Source organism: Apodemus sylvaticus, chromosome 15, assembly GCF_947179515.1.
Source record: "Apodemus sylvaticus chromosome 15, mApoSyl1.1, whole genome shotgun sequence".
Lineage (NCBI taxonomy): Eukaryota > Metazoa > Chordata > Mammalia > Rodentia > Muridae > Apodemus > Apodemus sylvaticus.
In genome coordinates, this window is record NC_067486.1 from 7,217,011 (window position 1) to 7,244,605 (window position 27,595).

General features: G+C 41.5%; 1 protein-coding gene across 15 annotated transcripts in view; it reads left to right on the forward strand.

The window, feature by feature from the left end:
• Positions 1-27,595, forward strand: part of Synj1 (synaptojanin 1) — a 77,784-nt gene that overhangs the window by 42,695 nt on the left and 7,494 nt on the right. For 4 of the 15 annotated variants that reach the window (XM_052158633.1, XM_052158647.1, XM_052158638.1 and 1 more), the window contains exons 13-30: positions 1,266-1,457; positions 3,156-3,240; positions 6,489-6,629; positions 6,729-6,921; positions 7,147-7,305; positions 9,819-9,975; positions 10,858-10,975; positions 11,076-11,291; positions 13,793-13,871; positions 15,867-16,029; positions 19,355-19,564; positions 20,599-20,733; positions 21,343-21,381; positions 22,812-22,859; positions 24,032-24,070; positions 24,223-24,293; positions 26,422-26,530; positions 26,738-26,955. In XM_052158633.1, coding sequence (XP_052014593.1) covers positions 1,266-1,457; positions 3,156-3,240; positions 6,489-6,629; positions 6,729-6,921; positions 7,147-7,305; positions 9,819-9,975; positions 10,858-10,975; positions 11,076-11,291; positions 13,793-13,871; positions 15,867-16,029; positions 19,355-19,564; positions 20,599-20,733; positions 21,343-21,381; positions 22,812-22,859; positions 24,032-24,070; positions 24,223-24,293; positions 26,422-26,530; positions 26,738-26,955 — 2,372 coding nt within the window. The remainder of the gene's footprint in view (positions 1-1,265; positions 1,458-3,155; positions 3,241-6,488; positions 6,630-6,728; positions 6,922-7,146; positions 7,306-9,818; positions 9,976-10,857; positions 10,976-11,075; positions 11,292-13,792; positions 13,872-15,866; positions 16,030-19,354; positions 19,565-20,598; positions 20,734-21,342; positions 21,382-22,811; positions 22,860-24,031; positions 24,071-24,222; positions 24,294-26,421; positions 26,531-26,737; positions 26,956-27,595) is intronic. The other 11 variants (XM_052158636.1, XM_052158637.1, XM_052158645.1 and 8 more) reach the window with 4 other exon arrangements.

Here is a 27,595-nt window from a genome sequence, read left to right on the forward strand (position 1 = left end):
CTTTGGTCACAGGGCCTTACTGGTTTGCTCAGTCCCTTAAGCCATACAATCACAGAATGGACATCTTGATATGGAGTAGATTTTTAATGCTGTGTTTCACAGGAACAGTGGCAATGACTTTAAAGTCCAGTAATGTCTATAATAGAGAATGTTTTTTTGCTGGACGTCGTCAGCTTTAGTTAGTTGTACTGAGGGCAGAGCAAATAATCTGCTTTAGTTTGCACCCAATCACCACCATAGATAATCAAATCAAACGGGAGCAGTTGGGGAAGGTACACATCTGCTCTTAAGAGAATGCAGATGTGGTTATCCAAATAATCTTCAGTGACCAGCAGCACAGAGTCAAAACTACTGTCATGAGACTAATGTGGTACTGACCTTTCCCAATCCCAGTTCTCAGGACACCGCTAGTTCTCAAAATCATAAAATAATAAAATAGTAAGGTGAGATTATTTGGCAATATATGAAAGATTGCATGAAACTAAGCATGGGAGGACAGTGGGACCTGAAAGGCACAGTGCAGCTTTAACCAGCTAATCGGAGCGGCCTTGCTGAAGGTAAAGATCGGGGGAGGAAGGGAAGAGTAGTGCAGGCAGTGGGAACTGCAGGCCGGAAGCTTTGTAAGGAGCAAGCCTGTGCCTGGTGGTGAGTAGCAGAGGGCTGAGGATGAGGACCAAAAGACAGACCCCGCATGTGTCTGCTGAGCACTTGAGCGCCTCCACCTCTGTGAGAGGGAAGTGTGCAGTAGTGATTTCATCTCAGTGTCTCATCTCCTTGCCTAATGCTCGTTTTTGTAGGAAGCCATTGTTCATCAAGCTTCTTTTCAGAAATTTGAATTTTAACTCTAGATGTTTTTAATTGCTTTTGTTTAGGGAGAAATAAAATTTATATTTTTACCAGCTTCTTAATAAAATTTTAAGTCAGTTGCTGTATTTGCTAAAAAAAGAAAAAAGAAAAAAGAAGGCTTTTAAGTTATATGGATTATAAACCAGCAAACCATCGAATCGGAACTGTTCCTCCTGCATGCTTAATGCTGCTACAGTCATTCTGTAGTAGTTTTTATGTCTGATCTTTAATTTCATCAATTCAGTGTGCTTAATGCCTCCGGCTGGGCTTGGCATCCAAGGCTGATCTCTCCCTTGTGCCTGTGCATGTGTTTGTGCTTGTGACGATAGTTGTATTTTCTAGATACCATCTGTTGAGTAAAACACTTTTACAAATGGTTTACTGCAACTAATGTTCTCTTGCATCTTGTTTTTGATTAGCATCTTCCAAAGTTTTAAAGAATATGTGTGAGAACTTCTACAAATACTCAAAGCCCAAGAAGATTCGAGTGTGCGTTGGAACCTGGAATGTGAACGGCGGGAAGCAGTTCCGCAGCATTGCGTTCAAGAACCAGACTCTCACCGACTGGCTTCTCGATGCTCCCAAGTTAGCCGGCATCCATGAGTTCCAAGGTTGGAGTTTATATCAGGGCTTTAATTCAAGACTGCAGTGTTCTTAACTAATTTAGAACAGAAACTCAGCTTTTTAAATTAGTTTGAAAGCCAGTATTTCTCAGGTTAAGTCTAATAAAATCATACCTCATTTTTTATTTGTAGACAATTTATTATTTAGTAAAACTAAAAAATAATGGTGAAGCTGGGTATGATGGTTTATATCTGTAATCCCAGAACCCTGGAGACTGAGACAGAAAGAATGCTCTAATTTCTAGACAAGCCTGGACTGCAAAGTAAAACTTTGATTCATGAAACAAAACAAAACAAACAAAAACAAAAGCAACAGAAAAATAAAAGAAATTTTTTTTTGGCTAGTTGTTTCTCAGGAGATTGGAATGGAGACATCTTTGAAGGCAGCCACACATACAAGAGAAACTACTTCTGTTTTGATTTAAATAAACATGACCCAAGTTTATTTTGTAGTTGATCATTTATACTTTATGATGTAAGCTCAGAATGTTCCATTTTCCAGGGTGGATGATGAGCAGTCTTATAGAAATGGTGATAACTTGGTTGTAAAAGAGGCCTGGAGAGATCAATCAGAGAGAAAAGGGCTTATTGTTCTTCAAAAACTCTGAGATTTCACAGATGTGGCACACAGAAGCCCTCAGGTGCATACACACACACACACACACACACAAGAACAACAACACAACATTTAGGTGTTCATTGTGGATACCCTGCCATGAAGCTATTCATAGGAGTACTTTCCAATGTTATGATAGCAATTAAAGTTAGGAACTTAAGAGTCCACTTATTTAAACTCCTTTAAAAATAGTCTGTTACTACTAATAGTCTGTGCTTTGTGTAGGAAATTGTGCGAGATAGTAATTTTCCTTTTTTAATCCTTTTTAATTGATCATATCTTAGGTTTTGGAATTTCTTTCAAACATTTTAGTAAAATATGGCTGTTTTCATTTACAGTAATCCAAGTGGAAAAGGGAGATAATAATAGAATGGTGAACAATCATAAAAACAGCATCGTAGAGTTTTTTCCCACATGCTTCATTCTCCCAGCAGATTCATTTCATTGAGGCTCTTATTCCAGTTTCATAGATGAAGAGCCTAAAACTCAGAAAGGGGCCTGCAGCCAGGGAGGGGCCTGCAGCCAGGGAGGGGCCTGCAGCCAGTGTGGCAGAGGCAGGTCTGAGCTCAAGCACATTCCCAGTATTGTGTCATGTGAATGTTCCCTGCTTAGTTCCTTCAATCTTTAGTGTCCTGCCAATAAACAAGAGCAAGACCTGCTTCATGCGTGTCATGCTGTGTAATGGTGAGCAGACGCAGGTGTGACTTGCACACAGTCCCCACCAGTAAATATTTTCTGGTTCCCAATCATCTTCTCAGAATAATTCCTATAATTCTGCAGATCTGATTCACTGGTACCTTTAAGAAATGACTGTTTCTCTGTTGTTAGTGGTGCAAATGTTAACAGTTATCAAATGATTTTATTTAGTTCTTAAGGATCTTTAAAATATTCTTAAATAGACTTAAATCTGTAGCAGTGTAGCTTCACAGATAAACTTTTACCTTCAATATGAATTTGGTTATATTCAAAATGTAAAAGGATTTTATGTGATCTGGGACTGTACTTTATTGGGTGAGGTTGCCATTTGACCAGTTCTGTATTTAAAGGTATTTTTGGATGCTTAATTATAGATAAGAGAAGTAAACCAACTGATATATTTGCAATTGGCTTTGAAGAAATGGTGGAGCTGAATGCTGGGAACATCGTGAATGCAAGGTGAGCTAGCTTGGTGACAGCAATGAAAGATAGTCAAATGAGTGGTTACAATGTTGGACTTGAGAAAATATGTGGAAAGATACTTTTTAAACTGTAAATAGCAGTTCACAAAATTTTTGGTATGAGTCTTCTTTTAAACTTAAAATATTGATACTGTATTAGAAATTAAGACAAAAATATAAACAATTATTTTAAAATAATAGAAACTGGCAAGATGCCTTTTCTCCAAACCTGATGACCTGAGTTTGATCCTAGTACCACTATAAAAAGGAGACGGAGAAAGCGGCCCTACAGAACTGACTTCTGGCCTCCACATGTGCACTGTAATAAGCATGGCCATGGACACGCACACAAGGTGCAGCAGCGATGGAGACCCCATTACAGCCAACATACATTTCCCTCTTCTTTCTTAACATGTCTAAATCAGAAGTTTTCTGGGAAGCCTGGCATTGTTTAATGGGTTTTACAAATCGCTAATGTCTACATTAGGAAACCTGAATTCTTTCATGTGCTTCATGGACTTCCATATTGTGCTGTATATTGCTATGAGTGAATTATGTCAAGAAAAACCAGATAAAATATACTTGGAAACATACTTTAATATCCTTTCTAGAAAATGTCTCTTTTGATTGATGCTATCTAAAAACTGAACAAATGGTAATACCTCTTAAAGATTAGTTGAAAATGGAATCTGAAATCTTGTTAGCGAACATTGTAAAAAAGAGATTTGTTTGTATGTGTATTAGTGTTTTGCCTTCGTGTATATAAGTGAGCCACATACAGGCACTGCATGCAGAGGTCAGAAGAGGGCATCAGATGTTCCTAAGACTGGAGGTGCAGCCTGCTGGGAGCCAGCCATTATGCGAGTGCTGGGGACTGAGTGTGCTTGCCCTGGTAGAGCAGCCAATGCTTGTAAGGCTCAGTCACCCCCAACACCAATAGTGAGCTTCTTGTGCCTTTGTTGTGCTAAAACTGTCACTCTTTTCCTATGGAGCGGTCTCATATCACTGTGTTTTGGTCATTTCAAAAAGTTCACTGAGTATGTAGTTATTCCTAATTTTGATACATCTTTAGTGTAAATGTACTGTTTTGATTAGTATCATCAATGGATATTTCATCAGAATCTTCAAATATTGGGAAGCAGTAAAGATCACAGTAGCTAATACAAGTTTTATAAAAAATTCTCACTTTTGCTTGAAAATACAACTTTTGGGCCAGCAAGCTAGCTCAGCCAAGCCTGATGACCTAGTTTGATTACTAGATCCACATGGTGAAAATGAAAAGCCAGCTCCTACAAGTCGTCTTCTGATTCTCTCTCTCTCCCCTACAAACACACACACACACACACACACACACACACACAAACCCTGTAAAAAAATAACTTGGAAAAATATAGAAGAAAATTTCAAAGTTTTTTTTTGTTTTGTTTTTTGGCTCCAGTTTTTTGTTTTTGTTTTTGTTTTCAGACAAAGACCCAGTCTGGCCACAAACTAGCCATGTAGTTAGGGCTGGCCTTAAACTTCTGATTCCTTTTGCCTCTCCTCCCAAGTGGTGAGTTCCAAGTAAAAATGCAACCTCACTTTTATCCATGGCAGGGATTGAGCCCAGGGCTTTGTGCATGGTAGACAAGCCCTGTGCTGCGTGAGCTGCGCCCCTGCTCTTCTTGTTATTAGACGTTAATACTGGTTCTTATTTTCCTTGTACAAACAGGATAGGCTGAAGAAATGACTCCCAATAGCATCATCCCTAATGACCATACTCTGAGTAGTTCTTTCAAGGGCTGTGCACTATGAGAGGTAACAGGTAGCTCACAGCCCAGAATGGCAGGACTTCCACTAGAGCCAGTCTGTTAAACCTTTGGATATTTTAACAGTTTAATTTGAAGAGTTGATATCAGTTCTTTCTGAAGCTTAATTATAATAGCCTGAATATTTTATAGCTCTCAGTGAAGTAATGGACGTGTATACTGATCGTCAGCAGGTGGTGTTGATTGACCTTGTGCCCTGAAGAGCAGCCATGAGCAACTCTATAAAGAGTGTATTAGTCCCCTTTCGCAAAGAAATAAAGTTAACCTTGTGTCTCAATTTTAGGTGATATTAAAAGTTACTGTTTGGTGATGGTACTGTGGTTTTGTAAAGATAAAAAAATGTCCATTCTATTAAAGACATAAAAGTAATTATGAGTAAAATGGTTTATGTCTTAGATTTGACTAAAATATCCTAGGTTTATAAGAAGGAGAGAAGGAGAGAGATTTTGAAGCTAAATATTGGTATATGGTGACTTACTTTACAGTTAACCAATTGTAGGCTTTTAAAATTCTTTTCATAATTATTTAAAAGAAAAAAATTTTAAAAATTTAATTAAAAAAAATTTAGTTTAGGGACTGTAGAGGTACTTAGTAGTTAAGATCTCTTGCTGTTCTTCCAGTGAACCAGACTTCAGATCCCAGCATCGCATAGGATGGCTCACAAAAACCTGTAACTCTGTGTCCAGGATTTTTCATGCCTGTCTCTGGCCTCCTCAGGCACCTATACATACATGATATACATACATGATACACGAGGCGGGGGAGGGAGAGGGAGTTTTAAATAAGTATGGTTACCTTCATAAAGTAGGGGCAGGGGACAAGGTGATGTGTAGAAGGATGTGTCTCTCATCAGCCTAATGATACCTGACATGAAAGTGTAAAGTTTGTCTGAGTCACTCACCTCAGGTCTCTTTCTAACTCACTTCTTATCTCTTCTGTTGTTTTGTTTCTTGGTGGGTTTTTATTTTAGCATTATTTGTTTGGGTGCATGTGTGCATGAGGTCAGAGGGTAACCTCCGGTCAGTTCTCCCCCTCCCCAAGGGTCATGGGGATTGAGCTCAGGGTGTCAGGCTTGGCCATGGTTCCTTTACGTGGTGTGTCCTCTCACTAAGCCCGTATCTCCTCTTGAATGAGTTGTAAATTTTGAAACACTGTATTATTTTGGTTAAGCTGCACATTTTCTTTTTAACAGAAACAAAAAGCAGCTTGCATGAAACTTTTCTTCTTTTTAAGAAATCAGATGTATCTGGGTATGCCTTTAATCCTAGCACTTGGGAGGCAGAGGCAGGCGGATTTCTGAGTTCAATCAGAGCTATACAGAGAAACCCTGTTTCAGAAAAACAAAACAAAACAAAACAAAAAAAAAAAAAAAGAAGAAATCAGATGTATAAAATTATGTATAAAACTTTCCTTAAAGATCCCCTCTGTAATACTTTGGTAGCACAACAAACCAGAAGCTATGGGCAGTGGAACTGCAGAAGACCATCTCCAGGGACAACAAGTATGTTCTGCTGGCTTCGGAGCAGCTGGTGGGCGTCTGCCTGTTTGTCTTTATCAGACCACAGCACGCTCCTTTTATCAGGTCAGTGCCAGACACCGTTCTCTCTCTTCTCACTGCATGACAAGAAAAGTCCTAGCGTATGCAATGCCATCTCTTCCATTCATAATTTCTGTTTTGTAGGGATGTTGCGGTTGATACTGTGAAAACTGGGATGGGGGGAGCAACTGGAAACAAGGGCGCAGTTGCCATTCGGATGCTCTTCCACACCACCAGCCTCTGCTTCGTCTGCAGCCACTTTGCTGCAGGGCAGTCCCAAGTCAAGGAGAGAAATGAAGATTTTGTAGAAATAGCACGAAAATTGAGTTTTCCCATGGTAAGCTTGTGCTGTTTGTTGTCTCAGTTTATCCTGCATTTTCTGTGAGCAGGTCTGAAGGTGTAAAGTAGCCCTCAGAGACATCAGCAGTGCTTATCTCATTCCTGTCTGCCGTCCTGTTACTCTTGGGCTCCAGGTGCAGTGTTGATGTGCAAGCCCCCGTGAGGCAGGGGAACAGTGTGACACAGGCTGTTTTGAACTTCAAATGCTGTCTCGTATTTCCAGGGAAGAATGCTCTTCTCCCATGACTATGTATTTTGGTGTGGTGATTTCAACTATCGAATTGATCTTCCTAATGACGAAGTTAAAGAGCTTATAAGACAGCAAAACTGGGATTCTCTTATAGCTGGAGATCAACTCATCAATCAGAAAAATGCAGGACAGGTAAATACTTACTGAGAACATAATTGTCTTACAAAAGGGACTTTGCAAGACATGACTCAGAAATTTGTAAGATAATTGTCTTACAAAAGGGGCTAAGGACATGACTCAGAAATTAAGTGTACTTACTGCTCTTGCAAGAAACCCAGGCTCAGTTCTCAGCACCCACTCATTGGGCAGTTCACAGCCACCTGTAACTCCAGGTCCAGAGGTCCAGAGATCCAGTGTCCCCTTCTGGCCTCCTGCACAACATGCAAGTAAGCATAGAAAAAGATACACAGAAATCAAAAGGAATATAAGTTTATTTTTTCCTTAGAGGCAGAAGGGAAGGGGGAGGGGGGAGAGGGAGGGGGAGGGGAAAGGAGAGAGAGAGAGAGAGAGAGAGAGAGAGAGAGAGAGAGAGAGAGAGAGAGAGAGAATGGGAGTGAGAATTTAAGAATTTGAGGGCCCAGGGAGATGAGAATGGGTTAAAGCGCTTGCCAGGCAATGTAAGATCACAGTGTGATCTTCAGCACCTACATAGAAAGCCCCAGGTAAGGCCCTGGTGCCATGGCATGCACCTGCACTCCTTAGGCAGCTAGGAAGCAGACACAGGAGCCACTCAATTGTCAGCAGGCTTTGGAGTAGCCAGCCTGGAGTAAAACTGTAGAATCAAGATGAATGCTGCCTCCTTGAGATAGAAGGGAAGAACTAACTCCCAGAAGTTGTCCTCGGACCTCCACATGTGTCCTGTGGCACATATATGCTCTCTTCACTCAACATACTCACACATAAAATTATAAATATACACAGTAAAGAAAAGTTGTGTAAAAGGATGTTATGAATTTTGACAATACATTTTCTTATTTCATTTTTTTATTTATTGGGAGTTGTTTATACATATCTGTAGCTAAACATATAGAATTATTTTTTTCTTGAGAGAATGAAAAAAAAGAAATAAGAAAGAAAGGGAAGGGGAAGAGAATATTAAAAGAAAAGTTTATAATTCTTCCTAGGAAGAAAATACATGAATGTGTTTGTAAAATGCACTGTCAAACAGAAGGCCTATAACTGTAATGATGATGGTAATGTGGAATCTCTGATTAAGTAGAAGGGCCAGGAGCCACTGGTACAATACCTGAGACCCCAAGGTTGAAGTCACCTCGTAGATGTCACCTCTGTTATTCTAGAGCATGATATCAGGCTAGATGAGTCCTAGAATTTTATTCCATCTTCAGCTTTTTTTCCCCTAAGATGGGGCATGGCTGGTGACTGACCTCAGTCCTCGTGCTTCCCAGCAAGCTCTGCTCTGAGCTACAGTCCCAGTCCATCATGGAGGTCCAAGTGTCTTATAAAGCAGGGCGGTTTCTTTATTCATGTTTCACTAATGAAAGATAAAGTGATAGGGTAAAGGTTGCATTTTTCTACTATGGGTTTTTTATTTTTTGTTTTTTGTATTTTATTTTTGTTCTGTTCAACATTTGTATGAGATTATTCAGCACATAGCATGAAAGTATAGGACTAGAGAGATGGCTCAGTGGTTAAGGGCACTTGCTGCCCTATCTGAAGACCCTAGATTCAAAGCCCTATTCTGACTTCCATGGACACCAGCACACATGTGCAAGGATACACACACACACACACACACACACACACACACACACACACACACATCTCAGTCAGCTCTGTTCCCCATATCAGCAGTCTTGGGCTGCTCTCACCCTTGGCTAAAGAAGCTACTTTTTGTAGTGTTAACAGTCAGTGGAGAGATTCCTAACTGCCTGAGTACTGAGAACAAGACAGAGTGATGAGCCCTAAATCATTCATCCGTGTTAACCCGGCACCACCAAGGTTCAGGGAGCATCCCTGACGATGAGGCTGAGACAGTGCAGGTAACAGGATGAGCAGTGCTGAGACACAGCATGCCTGTGGCCGTCACGAACTTAGCAGCTGAGGTTGCCTGCACAGCACCTGCATAGGCCCCAGTTAGCCAGAGTTGCAGCATAGAGAGGCTGGGTGACTCTAGGCCCCATCCCTGTGGAGGAACCATTGGCAGCCAAGAATTACTGCAGGAAGGAGAACCTTTTTTTTTTTTTTTAAGATATGGCAACTGGTAGGTTTTCCATGTGCTAGTACACTAGTTCTCAACCTATAGGCCATGACTCTCTGGGAGTCACATTAGGATTCACAGCAGTAGCAAAATTACAGTTCTGAAGTAGCAGCCATAATTGTATGGTTGGGTAAACACGTGAGGGGCAGCATTAAAGGGTCATGGCACTGGGGAGGCTGACAGCTGCTGCTCTGGTGGATGTCCCCACACCCATACACATATGCACAGCACTGGGTGGGTTTAATGAGTTATCAAAGAAGACACGATGCTGAGGGGGATGGGCGAGAGTTGAAGGGGCGATAGAGGTCATATGTTATCATGTTCCATTGCATGCATGAATCCTCAAAAATCAAGAAAAATTTAAAAGTTTAAATAAAAACATAAACGTTTATGTGTTTTGAAAAAATTTTGTGTATGTTTATTTTAGATCTTTAGAGGATTCTTAGAGGGAAAAGTAACATTTGCTCCAACCTATAAATATGACTTGTTTTCTGAAGACTATGACACCAGTGAAAAGTGCCGTACCCCTGCTTGGACAGACCGTGTCCTCTGGAGAAGGAGGAAGTGGCCCTTTGACAGATCAGGTTAGGAGTGGACTTTTTTATTTAAGTAAATTAACCTGAATTTTGTGAGAAGGAGGAAAGGAGCAATAAATAATAAGCAGAAGTTATCTAGCATAAAACAAACATTTTGAAAACATTTTATGCCCATACTTTTCAGTGATATAATTTCATGTAAAGTGAAGAAACATTTATCTTGTAAAATTTCTGATTGCAGTTCTGAAATTGTGGTTTTTGAATGACCACTTGCTCATTCAATAGAACTTTTATGAAAGTTCATAAAACTTTCAGTGGTGGTGCACGCCTTTAATCCCAGCAATTGGGAGGCAGAGGCAGGCGGATTTCTAAGTTTGAGGCCAGCCTGGTCTACAGATTGTGTCCCAGGACAGCCAGGGCTACATAGAGAAACCATGTCTCGAAAAACCAAAACAAAAAATAAACAAACAAACAAACAAAAAGAACCATTGTTTGGTCCTAGGCCTTTAATTGTAGAAATAAGTAACAGCTTAATTCTTCCCAAATAAAGAATAAAATGACTTGACCAAATCTATTTCTAGGTTAAAGATAACTAATACTGCTGGGTGGTGGTGGCGCAGGCCTTTACTCCCAGCACTTGGGAGGCAGAGGCAGGCAGATTCTGAGTTCAAGGCCAGCCTGGTCTACAGAGTGAGTTCCAGGCTATACAGAGAACCCTGTCTCAAAAAACCAAATCCAAAACAACAACAACAACAACAAAAAAAAAAAAAAAAAAAAAAAAAGGAGTCTAATATTGGCTGCTTCCAGAGTTCTGGCATTCTAGCCTCAGACTAGACGGTTCTGGAAGGAAATAGGCACTTACGTGTGTCATATGACCTGCCTGTCCTTCTCATATGACCTCTCTTGAATTTTCTTTTATTCTAATTGCAGCTGAAGATTTAGATCTTCTGAATGCTAGTTTCCAAGATGAAAGTAAAATCCTTTATACATGGACTCCCGGTACCTTGCTGCACTATGGAAGAGCCGAGCTGAAGACTTCTGACCACAGGTTTAAACAGTCTCGGTTTTTCTAATGATGCTTGAAGTTTGTTTGAAATCAATTCCTTTAGAAACATTTCTAATGCATCTACCTTCCTCTGTGCCCTAAGACCCGTCGTTGCCCTGATTGACATAGATATATTTGAAGTTGAAGCTGAAGAGAGACAAAAAATCTATAAAGAAGTTATTGCAGTCCAGGGCCCGCCAGACGGCACAGTGCTGGTCTCAATCAAGAGTTCTGCACAGGAAAATACTTTTTTTGATGATGCTTTGATTGACGAGCTTCTACAGCAGTTTGCACACTTTGGTGAAGTTATACTCATAAGGTGAGTGAGGGGTTTGTGACCCAGAGAGCATGTAAGTAGTAGTTTCTATACTGAAAAGCCTGATCTAGTGACTGACTAGTTCATAAGTCTGATAGTTCCAGACTATAGAGCCATACTTGGGATGTTATTCAAGAGCTCCTGGGTTTTGAAATTAAGTTCTCTGCTTAGAAAACTTAAAATCAATAACAAAACTTACATGTACAATTGAAGACAAAGCTATGTTTGAGTTCAGGAATGACCTCATGGTTCCTCTATGGTAGAGCAATGTAGCAAGCTGTGTGTGAGGGAGAGAAAAGTGAACGCTCGATGGTGTACACCAGTGCTCTAGGATTCAAGAGGCAGGGGGTAATTACTTCAAGGCCAGTGCGAACTACACAGAGAGTATATAAATAACTCTCTTTATGAAGTAAATAACCTGGAGGGATTGTTTTTTTATTCCCCAAGCTTAAGAATTCTGATGTTTATGTTATAAATGTCATTATAAATGATAAATGTCCCATTTCCAGCCAGCTGAAATGGGCTGAGCAAGAGGCCTTCTCTTCCAGTCTGGGTTCCTGTGTTGACTTCCCCGCCTGCTTTCTGCAGAACTCTCATATGTACAACTATTTCGGGAAATTGAGTTTTATATGTGCCTTTTAATTCCATAGGGAAAGGAGTACTACTTGATTCCTTTGTATGTTGTTCATTTGCTTCTTTGAGGATATTTTATTTGTATTTAGTAGGCAAAGCTCTTTAAGATATGGTAGAAACTGTAGAAGAGCGAGAATTTAAAGACGTGGCTTTGCTTATAATCTGTTTGGAAAATTTGTTGTAGTGGCTCCTTCTCCAGATTCATAGAATGACCATGGGGTAGTTTTTGTAGGGTGGAATTCATGCCTGAGACATATCAGGTCTTTTCAGGGAGCAAAGAAGCAGAGGAACAAAACAAAAAAACAAAAACAAAACAAAAAGACTTTTTTTTTAATTGGTCCTTTGACTTTTTTCTTACCCCTCCCTCAATCTTTGAGAGCATTCAAAATCTTAGAAAGCCTGAGCCTGAGAGATGGCTCAGTGCACAAAGGCTGTGCCTCAGTTCCGCATTTGGGACCCATGTGCAGGAGGAAGGAGAGAGCCGAATCCACAGAGGCGTCCTCTGACCTCACATGCATGCCCTGGCAATAATGAATTCATTTGTTTCCAAAAGACTAGAGGCTTTAGAAAGTACACTGTAAACCTCCCACATTTACAGATAACAGTAAGCCTTGCCAAGCGTAGAAATGTCAGAGCACCAGAGCCGTGTGTGTGAGCTGTGTCATGAACAAATAGAAATGGTGGCACTGAGCTAGAAAACGCCCGGCTGTGTAAGGGAAGGAGACAGGAAAGGAGAAGGGACTTGTGGGTTTTAACTCACCGGGCTCTTCTTAAGTCAGAGTTGAAGCTAAAAGCTTTCCTCAGAGAACACTAGAGAGAAGACTGATAAGAAAATCGTCTGTTGCTGTGATAGAACGCTGTCCTGACCATAGGTGTCAGGTACTCTGGGTACTCTGTCACACCAGTGGTACCAAGGTGACAAACAAAAGCAGATACTAACAGGAAAGAGAAGTGGGTGTGTGGTATACAGCTATAGTCGTGGCACAGTTACTAAAGAACAGGGGTACAACTAACAACAATCTTAAAGAGGGGTGTCCTCTGTGGCAGCCATGGGTAGTACTTTGGTAAGAAGACTATCCCTGTGTATTTCAGATGACAGCATTCCTGTAACTCAGTAGCTTCATGACAGAGAAGCTGAGGCAGTTGTCTGGGTCATGTCGGAGTGATTGTAAGATGTATTCCGTGTGCACTTGATTTCAGTAGAGGAAAGGAGTTTGGTACACTTTTATTTGGGTCTTTTTTTTTTAAACCCTTAATATCCGTAATCTTTTAGAATGAGCATGAGAAAGGTTTTCTCTATATAGTTGGGAAAAATCAATTTGCAAAATTGTGTCTGTAAATCAGATGGATAACATTGTTTTATTTTTTGCTATAAGTCTCATTATATAATCAGTGTCTTAGGAATATGTCATTTGTTTCATTTTCTCAATTTTGGGGTGTGTGGGGGGTGTCTTGCTTCCAGAGTATAAACTTGGAATCATAGCAAAGACTCAGAGAGGAAGAAATGTCTATACAGACAAACGCCTGCATCTCCTTGGGATCAGCTAGTTGGGTTATTTGGGAATTCCTTCTCATTAATATTATCTATTAATAATATCTATTATCTTTCTTAATCAGAGGAAATGGCTTTCAGGAGAGTCACTGAAACAGTGGAAGTGCATAGTTCCTGGCTGCACTGGGTCTCCTTGAATGTTTTTCACACAGAGTAGAGGAAGCAGGATGGAAGCGCTGTGTGCAGAGAGCAGCCTCCTCCTGAGAACCAGCCCACTGGCCTCCGGGTTCATTCATAAGCAGTGGCTAGAGACTGAGCTACTTATATCTGAGAAGATAATCATATTATTATTCACTGTTTTTCTTTCTTTCTCTTTAAGGTTTGTAGAAGATAAAATGTGGGTTACATTTTTGGAGGGAAGCTCTGCCTTGAATGTTCTGAGCCTAAATGGTAAAGAGGTAAGGTAAAGATTTGGTGATCATAAACCGTTTGAAGTATGGCTCAAGATTGTAGTTTTATAGACAAGCAACTTGGTTGTCTAGATGTACTTTGTTAAGGAAAATCAAAGACTGTGAACTGCATAAGGGTTACTTAATATTTTTTTTAGACTAGTTTTCTGCCTAACTTAAAGTTATTTTACTTTCCCTTAGAGATATTAACCATTGACAGAAAAGGAAAGGAAAACATGGTCCCTGCCTAATTTGATTTCTGTGATATTTAATGCAAAATATTACAAAATTTTAATTAAAGGCAGATATTCCAGTTTCTCTCCATTACTACCAAGTGGAGAACATGCTTTCTGTACAAGAGCAGCAGGCAGAGGAGCAGAAGGTCCTCATCTTTCTCAGGGAGTTACTCCTGAGTGGCCAAGGCCTGCATGGATACATAATTTCCTCAGAGAGCAAGCATTGTAGCATTTTCAAAGTTAACTACTAGGGATGTTTCTAGTCTGTGATTTGAAATGTCACTGATAGGGAACTTAATACCGATGACCTGCTGTAATTTTGTTCCTGTGAAATGTTGCATCTGTCAATTTTTATGAATCATTTTTCTTTTTTAGCGAAATTCTTCATTGCTAATTGTATGAGTTCTAGGTTCCATTTCTCCAACAGTGAGCAACTCCCTCAGGAGTTTACCAGCCTTCTCTTGTCATGTTAACATTTGCTTCCTTTAAGAATAATATTTGCATGTGTATATTGCCTGAGTTTTGTTTGTTTTTGAACACAGTACTAATATATTCATGTCAAAATGATCAAAACAAAACAAAATGTAAGATGATACTTAGTTGCCCTTTTGAAAGTTATACATTTCTAAACCTCTAATGTGTTGACTGTGTTAAAATCATTAATTTAACTCTTAAGTTTTTTAGGTATTATCCCATTTCAGAGAAAAAATATGAAGCAGCCTAGGCTGCATAGACAGACACACACACACACACACATACACACACACACACACACACACAGAGTTTTTAAATGATGTTTATAAATATAAAAAAAAATTTTGACTTAATGATCTGTGAAATGTATAGGTAAGTGATAAACAAGTAAGGATTTCAGGACTCTGGCTTTAAGGCTCAGCTGCTGCCAGCCAGCCATGCTGCTTAAGTGAGCTGCTTTGGAGCGCTGTGCCTTCAGGGAGTCCTAAGCACTAAGAGCTGGAGTCTCTGCACAGGATTGCTGACTGCACTCTCGGTGTGCCAACATGCCATGCGCAGTGTTTGCAAATGTCTTAAGAGCCTAGTCTTCCTCCCACTATGGAACTCCTCAGACAAAAGAAAGTTGAAACTGTAAGAAAGAACTTGCAGCTGGGACACTAGTCTCTTGAATGCTGTGGACTTTAAGTGAGTGTTTATCATCTCCATGTCCACGATGAAGGCATTTACTTTAACAATAAAGTTTTGAAGAATTTTAAAAAATACAACAATGAGACACAAAGTAACTTGGGTATTGCATGTTGGCATTTATCGAATCATCCGTAGATCTAAAAGTCACTCAAATGTATAAGGAAGGCATGCTTTACATGGTCCAGTTCCCCAGCAGCTCATTTTTATAGAAGATTCAAAATAATCCTCACACAACATTCTCCCGACATTTGAAATGCTAAAAGCCTGGGTTAGCACATAGCAGTGCACAGTGGGACAGCTCTCAGGACTGTTGTGGGGGTGGGGGTGGGGGGAGAGAACCAAACAACAGTGAGTGCAGCTCTTTAATTTATGGAGCCAAACCAAGATCACACAGCAGATTATATCGGTGGTTTGTATTTGGTCAGGAGATACTGGCTAGAGTAAAGGAATCCTAACTACTTTTATTTGGCATCATAAGCTCTGAAAGACAGAATATGAACAACCTTCATGCGGGAAATTTTGGTATGTGTGGTGTAACATAGGCACCCTTCTCCCACAATAGTTTTCATGTTAATAAGTTTTCTGTATCTTTTTTTATATCAACTAGTTATTAAATCGGACTATAACAATTACTTTAAAAAGTCCAGACTGGATCAAAAATTTGGAAGAAGAGATGAGTCTAGAGAAAATCAGTGTCACGCTGCCGTCGTCAACAAGCTCCACCCTGCTTGGTGAAGATGCAGAGGTCACAGCGGACTTCGACATGGAAGGTCTGTGTGCTGGGCAGACTCGCTCGGCATGGGAGAGAAGTCTGTCCCAGCACTAATGCCATCTCCCTCTCTGTCCTTGAACACAGTATTAATAGGGATTTGTTTTCTGTAGTATAATGTTTATCTGATTACATTATTCTTGGTAATTAATGTGTTATTTTGTCATTAAATAGTAAATACACATTTGCACATTTTAGTTTATATTGTATGATAAAAGCATAAATTGGTATTTTGAGTGCGCCAGTTTGTGCCAAAATTAAATAGAAGTTCCAGTAAATTTATAATTCCGAAAAAAAGTAGATATGTTCCAAAGGAATTTAGAAAGAGTCCAAGTGGCTCTTCTGGAACTAAACCCATGTGTAAAAAGGTAGCGACTTCATTTGAGACTTTGGGGAAAATTATGTGGGTATTGTAGTTTTCTTAAACATTATTTGGAAGTCCATTTGCTTTCTAGTATTATTTGTTATATGTGTGAGCATAGTTTTCATTAGGATTTAGCTCTGAGATAGAGTGGATGTTTAATGTCTGAGGCCCAGGTTCTATCACTGGCCTTTCCCAAAAGGCGCACCTGGCTCTGCACTGCAGGGTAGAACATCTAGGCGAGCCAGCTTCTAGGATAGTCACAGCTTTTGTATGGTCACTCACTTGATCCGCAAATCTGTACTCTTTGCGTGCCAGGTAGCTGGGACCAAATTCGCTATGGAAACAGATCATGGGAGAGTATATTTATTTTGGCTCATGATTTCAAACGTTCAGTCCTTAGTTGATTGGTCCATACTCTTGGAGGAGTATCATGGAGGCGGAGACAGATGGTGGAAGCTGGTCTTCCCTTCTTAGTGACAAGAAACGAAGAGAAAGGGTCCATACAAGAAGAGACCAGGGCACAGAATAAAAGGCCCCAGAGACAAGCTCTGCTGACCTAGGTGCTCCAGCGAGGCCACGCGCCCCTCTTTACTGCTGTGTAATAATGCCATCGTCTTCTGTACCCACCAGGCACGGGCGTCCTCCGTGTCCGAGCTGTCTTACCAGTCACCTCACGGTGCCTCACACACACATCCAGAGGTGACCTCCAGTGACCTCCTAGATGCATAGGCCATCAAGTTGAGTCAAAATTAACCATCATAGAGGTCCATGCCAGATGCTGCGAATTCTGTGAGCATGTCTTAGCTGGTCTCTTCTAGCAGGCACTGTTTTCTAGGTGTTTTACACAGGCGTGCATGTTATCATGGTAATGATGTCAGTGTGATAATGGGTAGTTGTGTGGTAGTCCATGGGAAGGGTTTCAGTTTAAAGGGAAAATCGAGGTGCTGGACAGACAACCCAGTGCTTAAGAGCACCCACCGACTGGTAAAGACCCAGCATCCACATGGCAAATCTGTAGCTCCAGGTCCAGGAGCTCTCACGCCATCTAGTGGTCGCTTCAGTCACCATTTTCATGTTGTATATATATGCATGCAAACACAACACACACACACACACACACACACACACAGACTCAAACTATTTTTAAAAGTCAAGGAAAGAGTGGCCAGCAGAGGCAGGCAAATCTCTGTGAGTTTGAGGCCAACCTGGTCTACAAGCGAGTCCAGGACAGCCAGGGCTCTGTTACACAAGAAAACCATTTCTCTATCTCTCTCTCTCTCTCTCTCTCTCTCTCTCTCTCTCTCTCTCTCTCACACACACACACACACACACACACACACACACACACACACACACACATAAGTCAAGGAAAGAAAGTATAACCAGAAAGGAATGGTCTGTGATATCTCATACTTCAGAAGGATGAGGGAGAAAATCAGCTCAGACACTTGTCTGCTGTAGGAGCAGTGAGGAGGCTATTGGTGACCTTTGGAGAGTCATTCTCGTGCGATGGAAAGCCAGCCAGTGAGGCTTGCTGTGGGTGGAAGGTGAAGAAGTAGGGTTACAGAGCAGCTGCTTTGGGTGGGAGGGGCCTGAGAGAGCTCAGTGCTGCTGGGAGGGGCTGGTGCAGGCGAGGCTAATGCTGGGAGGCGGCTGGCAGAGTGAAGCAAGGTTTCTGAGGACTGAAGTGTTGCTGGGCCTGTGCATCCTACCCTGTCATGCCCCAGCATCAGTGGACGGTGAGAACAGAACGCAGCTTGCAGGAGCTAACTGGCGGGGGCTCTATCCTGAGACTGCTGTCAGGTTTATGTATTCACGTCATTTGTGGGAGTGGGACAGTTCCACAGTTTCAGGGGACTTGAGATGCTTTGAAATAATAGGTCTGGAAAAGGAATGAGAGGAATTACCAACCAAGAAGTCTTAGACTCTTCAGGCAACTTAGGGAACCCAGAGGAGATTGAAACTACAAACATTGTTAATGTGACTGCGAAGACTACATGTTTCTTCAAGAAGTGACACACACAGACAAGTGTGGTTGGCAGAGACATGAGGTATGAGTGATGATTAATAGGGTTTGTACACAGGCAATGTGAGAGCCATAGCAAACTTCTGAAGCCAAGCACAGAAGGTACGACATTGGACAGGCCTGAAGTGCAAGGAAACAAGTCTAGATCTGCTGAAGGGCTGGAGAATGGACTGTTGCAGGTCAGGACCCAGGGGCTGTGGAGCTGAGGGGCATTGTCCAGTGTCGGTGACGACAGTGCTGAACTGTTCAGACTGCCGTACATGCTGTCCACAGGACTTCGGGGTGTGCAGAAAGGTGGTAGGACCCACTGACCATAGTGCTTTCTACTTAGTCCTGAACGGCTTACTAGATGGTAGTTCAGTCACTGGAAGGACAGAGGGTAGAGATTTCTGAAGTAGGTGAGATAAAGGCTGTCTCACAGACTGTTGGTGACATAGCCTTACAGTAGGACTTGGAAGGAAGGTTAGTACTGTAGGCTGTGAGTCCTGTTGCCTGGGGTACCCTGACCCCACTCTCCAACCCTTCGCTAAGTGGAGATGAGAGCTAATGGAAGAAAGGATCTATGTTGAGTGAAAAGGCTTGAAATAGGAGACTTCTGGTTAAAGGTATAGGACTGCCCAAGACCTTGTTTACTGCTAGGCTGGACCTGGGTTAGGCAGAGAGTAGAGGCGGTCACACAGAGCACATGGGCAGAGTTGGCTGCTCTCGCAAACTCCGAGTACAGTTGCAGCTGAAGGAATGGGCATCTTTAGGTTCTCTGTAAGAGCATTTGTGATAACTCTTAATTTTTATATTTACAAATATTTTTACATGCCTTTATGCTTATTCCCTGTGTGTTGGTGATATCTTAACATTATATTAACTTGTCTTTTGTCCTGTAAAGCCTAATATGAAAAATTAAAAAGGTGCTGTTTTTGGTGGCCTTGCTTTTGTTAGGTGACATCGATGACTATAGTGCTGAAGTGGAGGAGCTTCTTCCTCAGCATCTGCAGCCTTCCTCAAGTTCTGGCCTTGGCACTTCTCCAAGCTCTTCACCGCGGACCAGTCCCTGCCAGTCACCCACAGTACCAGAGTACTCCGCACCTTCTCTCCCCATCAGACCTAGTCGAGCACCATCAAGAACTCCAGGACCTCTAAGTTCACAGGGTGTGTATTTTACTTTAAATTTTTGTGTGACTTTGTCTAGATGGTTTCTTTGAACTTTGGAGAACTGTTGTATCCTCATTTGCTTTCTGTTGCTGTGATAAAACCTGCCTGCGATGGCTGGTCTTATGTCAGATTGGCACACAAACTAGCATTATCTGAAAGGAGGGAACCCTAATTGAGAAAATGCCTCTATAAGATCCAGCTATAGGGATTTTTCATAATTAGTGATTGATGGGGGAGGATCCAGCCCATTGTAGGTAGTGTTGTCTCTGAGCTAGTGGCCCTGGGGTTCTATAAGAGAGCAGGCTGAGCAAGCCAGGGGGAGCAAGCCAGTAAGAAGCACCCTTCCATGGCCTGTGCATCAGCTCCTGCCTCCAGATTCGTACTCTAGTTTCCTTCAATGATGAACAGCAATATGGAAGTGTGAGCTAAGCCCTTTCTTCCCCAACTTGCTTTTTGCTCGTGGTGTTTCATCACAACAGTAGAAACTCTAAAACACTGACCAAAGCCAGCTTGGGAGGGAAGGGTTTATTTGGTTTACAGGTAATTAAGGGAAGCCAGAAGCTCAAGGCAAGAATCTGGAGGCAGGAGCTGATGCAGAGACTTGCTCCCAATAGCTAACTCAGTCTGCTTTCCTATTCCTCCTGGACCACCTGCCCAAGGGTAGGACTACCCACAAGGTCTGGGCCCATCAATTATCAATCAAGGAAACTGGCCTGCAAGCCAATCTGACATAGGCAGTTCCTCAGTTGAAGTTCCTTCCCCTCCCACCCCCCAGTGTCCCTAACAGTCCTCCTTAGTAAATCAGCTTTCAGCACCGCAGCCAAGTAGAGGTCAGCACAGGGCAGCATCATGGTGCCCGTGGTTCCAGAAGGTAGTTCCTTGGTAGACTGGACCTTAGTCACTGAAACTGCTTTCTTCTTTCTTTAGTGTGCAGAATTTTGAGAGAAGAGAACTGGGTCAGTTCGTTCCATGTGCACATTCCTTCTCACTAGCACACGCTGAGCACCTGACCTCACCTCTCACTTTCCTAGGCTCTCCAGGTGACACCCAGCCCACAGCCCAGAAGGAGTCTTCCCAGACCATAGAACCCAAGAGGCCACCCCCTCCCCGCCCAGTTGCTCCTCCAGCACGTCCTGCCCCACCACAGAGACCACCTCCACCTTCAGGTAACCAGCTACTCTTGGGATGCCTGTTTAACTTAAAATTGTCCTCTACTCCATCTGAACGCATTGTGCATGTTTTCTTCTGTATTCTCTGGGATTTGCTTGTGTGTGTATGTGATCATTATTGTTACCTCTTGAGCTTGTCTAGAAGGACCTCTGAGGAGCAGCAGGACAGTGTATCTATCAAGTAGGGCGGCGAGCACGGTCAGGCTGCCTCCTTGCTTTGCACAGGAGATACTTGATGCTTTCGCTACTGTGATGTGGTTGGGCATGTATGATGTTTCTTGGGTAAAACTAAGTTGTTGTTTTGTTAAATTTCTCTTCTGTAGCTTTATGAAGACAATTAACACTTATTTCTGGAAAATGTATTTTAGAACTGAGGAACATACATGTTTTTAATGTGCTTTTTACAGCTCGTTAAGTGTTCTCTCGGCTAAGTGCGTTGTTCACTTTTTGTGAGCACATGCACTGAAGAACAGCTTTGTGTGATGTCTAGATATTTACACAGTCATCCGTGATGTGTGCTTTCATGACTATTAGAGCAGATGTTGACATTTCAACTCTTTATTTAATGTCATTCCTTTTCTGCTGCCTAATTTCTTATGAACTCAGGGGCTAGGAGTCCTGCGCCTGCTAGAAAAGAATTTGGAGGTAATCATTTACATTTGCTATCCTGTGTGAATGCTGGTTTATTAATATCTTGGAGTTTGAGGCAGTTTAAATCTGTTTGGTAAGCATCAAAATGTGTGGCTTTTATACTCCATGGTAAAAGAGCTCCAGACTTGTATATTCCTGTTAACATTAGAGCCTAGTTCTCTGTGAGTATAACTAATAAACTATATCTTATTTTGCATTTTGAATAAAACATCAAATTCTTGCCTCATCTGTTTATTTAAAACTATAACTTTTCTTCTTTTCAATGAGGTAATTTGTATTTACTCTTGGGTGCATGTATCTAAAAAGTAATTTGTTTCATTAACATGGAAACTGCAGGTATAGCTTTGCATGTACCAGTGTGCTCCCCTGACATGTGCAAGCCGTGGATTCAGTCCCCAGCACTTAGATCCACTTCGACTGACAGCTCAGTCTAAAGGCTCAAGAAAAGATGAGATTGTACCAATTCTTCAGAGCTTGAGCAGCTTCAGCTAATGTTTCTAAAGCCCCTGGGCACACGGACGTTCTGGCTACCTGCCGTTGTCGGTCCCTGAGATTCAGGTCCAGTTGTGGAACTAACACAGCTTATGTGAAAATTTTGATGACTTTGTAATAAGAATAGCTAAATTATTTAAACAATGTAGCTTCTATGAAACATTACTTTTTTTCATTCATTTGTTTATTTTTAGGGTGAATTCTGCTGCTTTCCTAAGAAACCAATTTGTAGAAAATAATTGGAAGTGAACTTACGAAAAATTGTATCATATTAGCAAACCAATAGCTTATTTAGAAATCAGTTCCATTTGAAATGCCTCTTTTCATAATTCCTCTTCCACATACCTTATTCTGCAGCCACTAATCTCTAAGTAAGAGCCTAGAGAATACATCAGAAACTAACTTTGAGGTGATCAGTGTGTTTTCATAGAAATTTAAGATGAAATTGAAACTTCATTTATGACTTCATTTTTTTCTTGAATAAGTCACATGTTTAACAGAGTTCTTGATTAACCTGAAGTTTTATTTATATATAACCTGCAAAACTTCATTTTCCTTTTTGACTGTGAAATAACATATTAGTAGTCTAGACATAAGAAACGAGATGATCATTTCTTATGAGTGCTTAAAGGCACACTCAGTCCTACCAGAAGCACCTCCTTCTCCTCACATAAAGTTTTACACTAGACAATATTTTTGATTCCTTCTTGCGGTGATTTCAGATAAAGAGGAAGCTGTGACTCTGCTTCTGTTCTTAGATTTGAGGAAAGGGCGGGGTCAGTTTTGAGCTAAAGTCACTTTAGTTAGATTGACAACTTCCAAGACATTTAAAGCAATAAAAGGCCCTTCATGCAAGAGTAATTGTGTGCCTGCCTCTCATCCTGTGCTCTGGGATCTGAGCAATATATAGCTTTTGTTCTTTTTCTAAAAAGGTGTTGGAGCCCCTCCCAGTCCCGGGGTTGCTAGGAGAGAGATGGAAGGTAACTAACCCGGCTTCTGCCTTACAGACACGGTTTTTGTTGTGTCGTCCCTTCAGTGTTTAATGGCACACTCGGCCCTGCCAGGAGCACCCCCTGCTCCTCACATAGCCCTGCACTTCTCTCTCCTGTCCTTCTGTGTTGTATGTAGAGTTTCAGTGGCAATCACCTTAATGTCCCTGAGATTCCTGTGTTGTTCTTACCTAGTCCTGTGTACTCAGGCCATGAAATTACTGTTGAAGGAAGAGTGCCTTCATTTTTTTCTTGAATAAGTCACATGTTTAACAGTGTTCTTGATTAACCTGAAGTTTTATAAGTTAGTAACTGTAAGGTCCTAGAATCTAATATTTTCTAGATGTTTTTTAATAAAAGGTACTTCTAAAGATTTTGATATTGAGCTAGATTTGCTTAACAGACCACTAAAACTAGCACCATTTTAAGACTATTTATGAGCTGTTGTATTTAATAGAACCATTGTATTTGAATTTCTTCTCAAAATGGAAAGACTTAGATACTTTTTGTGCCCCCCCCCCAGAGTAATTATCTCTTTATCTGTAGGCTACCTTCCTAATGAGTTTGCTTAAATATGTATATATGGGTCCTCTGTCTTTTTTTGTTGTTGTTGTTTTTGTTTTTGTTTTTGTTTTTTTTGTTTTTCGAGACAGGGTTTCTCTGTGTAGCCCTGGCTGTCCTGGAACTCACTCTGTAGATCTGTAGACCAGGCTGGCCTCGAACTCAGAAATCCACCTGCCTCTGCCTTCCAAGTGCTGGGATTAAAGGCGTGCGCCACCACCGCCCGCCAGGGGTCCTCTGTCTTGATCCTAATAGTCTATTGTAGAAATCTGAAAGGCCTCACCCTAAGATGACTTTATCAACAGTGAGACCTCTTATCATGACAGGTTAAGCTCTTAGGAGCTGTGGCTCAGGGGCCATTTGCCTGCCAGCTCACCAGCTTTCAAGGTTCATGGACAGAGGTCTGTGAAGACGATCATCTTAGCATGACTCCCTTTGTCTCCTATGCAGGTCTCTAATACACCAGTTTCTGTCTTTACCCAGTGTGGTGCTTGTTTTGTTGCTGTCTCCTTTGTCTCTGTGGGCAGAGCAATCTGGTGATGCCGTGCACTGTGGTTTTACTGTTTACTTATGATTGATTCTTTTTCCTTTCTACTTCAAAGCACCCAAAAGCCCGGGAACAACACGGAAAGATAATATAGGTAAAAACACTTGAATGTAGTTACTTCCCCTTAAAACTGGACCATGCAAATAGACACTGGGAATAGAAGTACATGGCTCCTTATTTCTTTTTACTTTTTTTTTTTTTACCCTTTCTTATACTTAAACATAAAATGTGATGTCTTTGTTTCAGGGCGTAACCAGCCTTCCCCTCAAGCAGGACTTGCAGGCCCAGGACCTGGTGGATATGGTATAGCTCGACCGGTAGGTGACACCTCGCCTGGGAGTTAAGAGGTGTTTGTCCTAGGTTCCAGTTTGCAACTAGTCTGTTTGGTACCTCGGAGAGAATCAAAAGAAACCTCTCAGGCTTCAGTTCTTCATCTCTTAAATACGGGAGCTGGTCACCTCTAAGCTACATCCCAGCCCAGCCTCTCATAGACTTCCAAATGGCTATACTAAACAAAGATAAAAATAATGTACTCAACTATGCTCAATAAAGGTCTTGGTGTCGCTCAAAATATGAAGAGCTAATGTATTTGGATGGCTGCTTAGCATTTAAGCTACTTAATCAGTGGAAATATTAAGTTATCCTTTCAGCTAGGTGTGGTGGCACACAACTTTAATCCCAGCACTCAGAGGCAGGGGCAAACGGATCACTCTGAGACTGAGGCCTGCATGGTATACATAATAAGTTTCTAGGACAGTCAAGACTATATAGAGAGACCCTGTGTCCCCCTACCCCAAAAAAATTATTTTTAAGGACTTTGATTAGCATAAAATTATAATAGAATAATATAATAGAAATGTTTCTAAAGATACTAAAAATAAGAAGGGAGAGATGGCGTGCAAGATTCTTTCAGTACTTTATAAACCTATGGCTTTCTGTGTGCTTACCATATGTTCTATTATATATACATGTATTTTCCATTATTCACTCAAATGAAATTACTTTGAGCTACAACAGATACTCAGAAAGGAAACGATAGGCCATGGAGATGGCTCAGCAGGTCAAGTGCTTGCCATGCAAGCCTGAGGACCCGTGTCATAACCTCACATAGCTCATGTCATGATGGGAGGAGAGACCCAACAGTTTCTTGTGATGTCACACATGTGCCATGCAGGAACGCCTGTGCACGCACACAAATAATTTCTTTTTTAAAAGTATAACTTGAGAGCTGGGTGGTGGTGGCACACGCACTCGGGAAGCAGAGGCAGGCGGATTTCTGAGTTGGAGGCCAGCCTGGTCTACAGAGTGAGTTCCAGGACAGCCACGGCTATACAGAGAAACTCTGTCTCGGAAAAAAAAAAAATAACTTAAGGCAGTATAATAGAAACTACATCGGAGTAATAGAGAACCTGGAACTATCACTATGCTTAGATTATAGCTGTTTACTTAACTATTCTATTCTATTCTAAAGATTCTAAAGAAAGATTCTATTCTATTCTAAAGAATAGAATGTAATTCTATTCTTTAAATTAAAATGTTTATAGCCTATATCTCAAGATAATTGATTGATATTTTCTCTATTTCACACAAAGGGAAGTCTTCTCATACTGACTCTACTGCCATACTGCCTACACCTTGATAGTGTAGGGAGAAGGAAGGGAAATCAGGATTTTTGTGGGGTTAAAAGTTGTTTTACTTCCATACCCCAGCATTTAGGTGACTGAGGCTGAGAAACTGTTGGTGTGAGTCCAAGGCCACCCTGGTTGACATAGTGAGTCCCAGAGCAGCCTGGGACCACAAAGTGAGACCTTTGCTTAAAACACACTCCACGCCAAAAATCTATACTAATTTCATCTTAAGTAAGTATCTGGCTTAGAGCCTTCACCAAACATATGAGAATAAAAAACATTGTTCACCAGTGTTGCCTTCTGGCTTGTTTAGTTTAGAATATTTAGTTAGACATTTAAGAATATTATTTCATGTTTAAAACAATCTGGAATAGGTTAATTCTGAAGTCTCCCAGACTGTTAAGTTTATCTCCATTGTTTATGCTCTCAGAGTGTCCCATCTCTTCCTTAAGGAAGCACGCTCACGGTCAGGTCCTCACCTGCAGCTAGCCAGGCACAAGCTTATATCCTAATGCTACATCCTCGGTATGCATGTCTTCACTGTAATACTTCACTTAAAGTAAGGAGGACAGAGTCATATATGAAACGATTTTGAAGGTTAAATAAAAATGTTTATATCATACAAGTGCCTGGTACACAGTACACAATCAAAAATTTAAAAAAAAAAAAAAAAAAAGGAAAGTATCACTGTTTAGCCACAAGTCATGAACAGTTAAGATGGCCAGGTGGGAATTATGGCAGAGAGTCAATGAGACATGATTCTTCACAGAATCTAACTGTTGAAAATAGATTGTCACTAGTATGTTTCTATCTGTAGACAATTCCAGCTCGTGCTGGAGTGATCAGTGCCCCTCAGAGCCAGGCTCGGGCATCTGCCGGAAGACTGACTCCTGAAAGCCAAAGCAAGCCCTCGGAGACATCGAAAGGTAGGCACTGCAGGACACACTCGGCTCCGTGGTCCTCCTTTTACTCTCTTGCCCACCTTCCATAAAGTAGGGATTTTCCCCTTGTACCCCTAAAATTGAGGCTGTTCTATGGAAAAAAGGCAACAACTGGAATACCTCTGCCATTAACAAGAGAAAACCCACGATGTTTAGAGCACAGCTAATGTGTGACGATCCTTGGTGTTTTAGGTCCTGCTGTCCTTCCAGAACCTCTGAAGCCTCAGGCTGCATTTCCTACGCAGCCTTCTCTACCCACACCTGCTCAAAAGTTACAGGACCCGCTTGTCCCCATAGCGGCACCCGTGCCTCCCTCTGGCCCCCAACCAAGTTTGGAAACCCCACCACAGCCCCCCCCTCGGAGCAGGTCGTCTCAAAGCTTGCCTCCAGACTCCTCACCACAGCTGCAAGTAAGTGTCACTGCTGAAGGAAATGTCCCTGATACACACGCTGCATAGTGCAGGGCACACTTATTTTAATGACCAGCATCTATAAGAGTAGATAGGAAATTTTATCTTTGCCACTTGAAAGTAATAGCATCTTGAGATGGCTTTGGTATTCTTTGATGCTTAAATGATTACATGCTGTTGACTATCGAGATTTTAACGGTTTGTTTCTTTATATGTGTTGCTTAAGTAAGAAAATCTCAGAGAGCCACAGGAGTGGTTAGGAGGGAATCTCAGGTTAGGAGGCAGAGGTAGGAGACTCATGAGTTCAAGGCCAACCTGGTCTACATAGTAAGTTCCAGGCTAGCTAAACAGCTGAATAGTTCTCAGTTCCCCTGATACTAGGGCAGGGTTCTTCAGAAGTCCAAGTGCCTCCTCATGCTGATTTGTAACATGTTAAGTACATTGTTTCCTTTAGGCGGGTAGTTAATTAGATGAACGACAGTAATGAAAGCCTCTTATTATTGCTGAGGTGATGAGTTAGTTTTCGAGAGAGGCAAATCAAAATCAGCTCTGTGTTTAGACACTGGCATGATGGCTGATTTCCTGCAGTGAGTCTTCGGTGCCTCCTGACCTGAGCAGGGCTCTTCTCCATGTTGAGCTG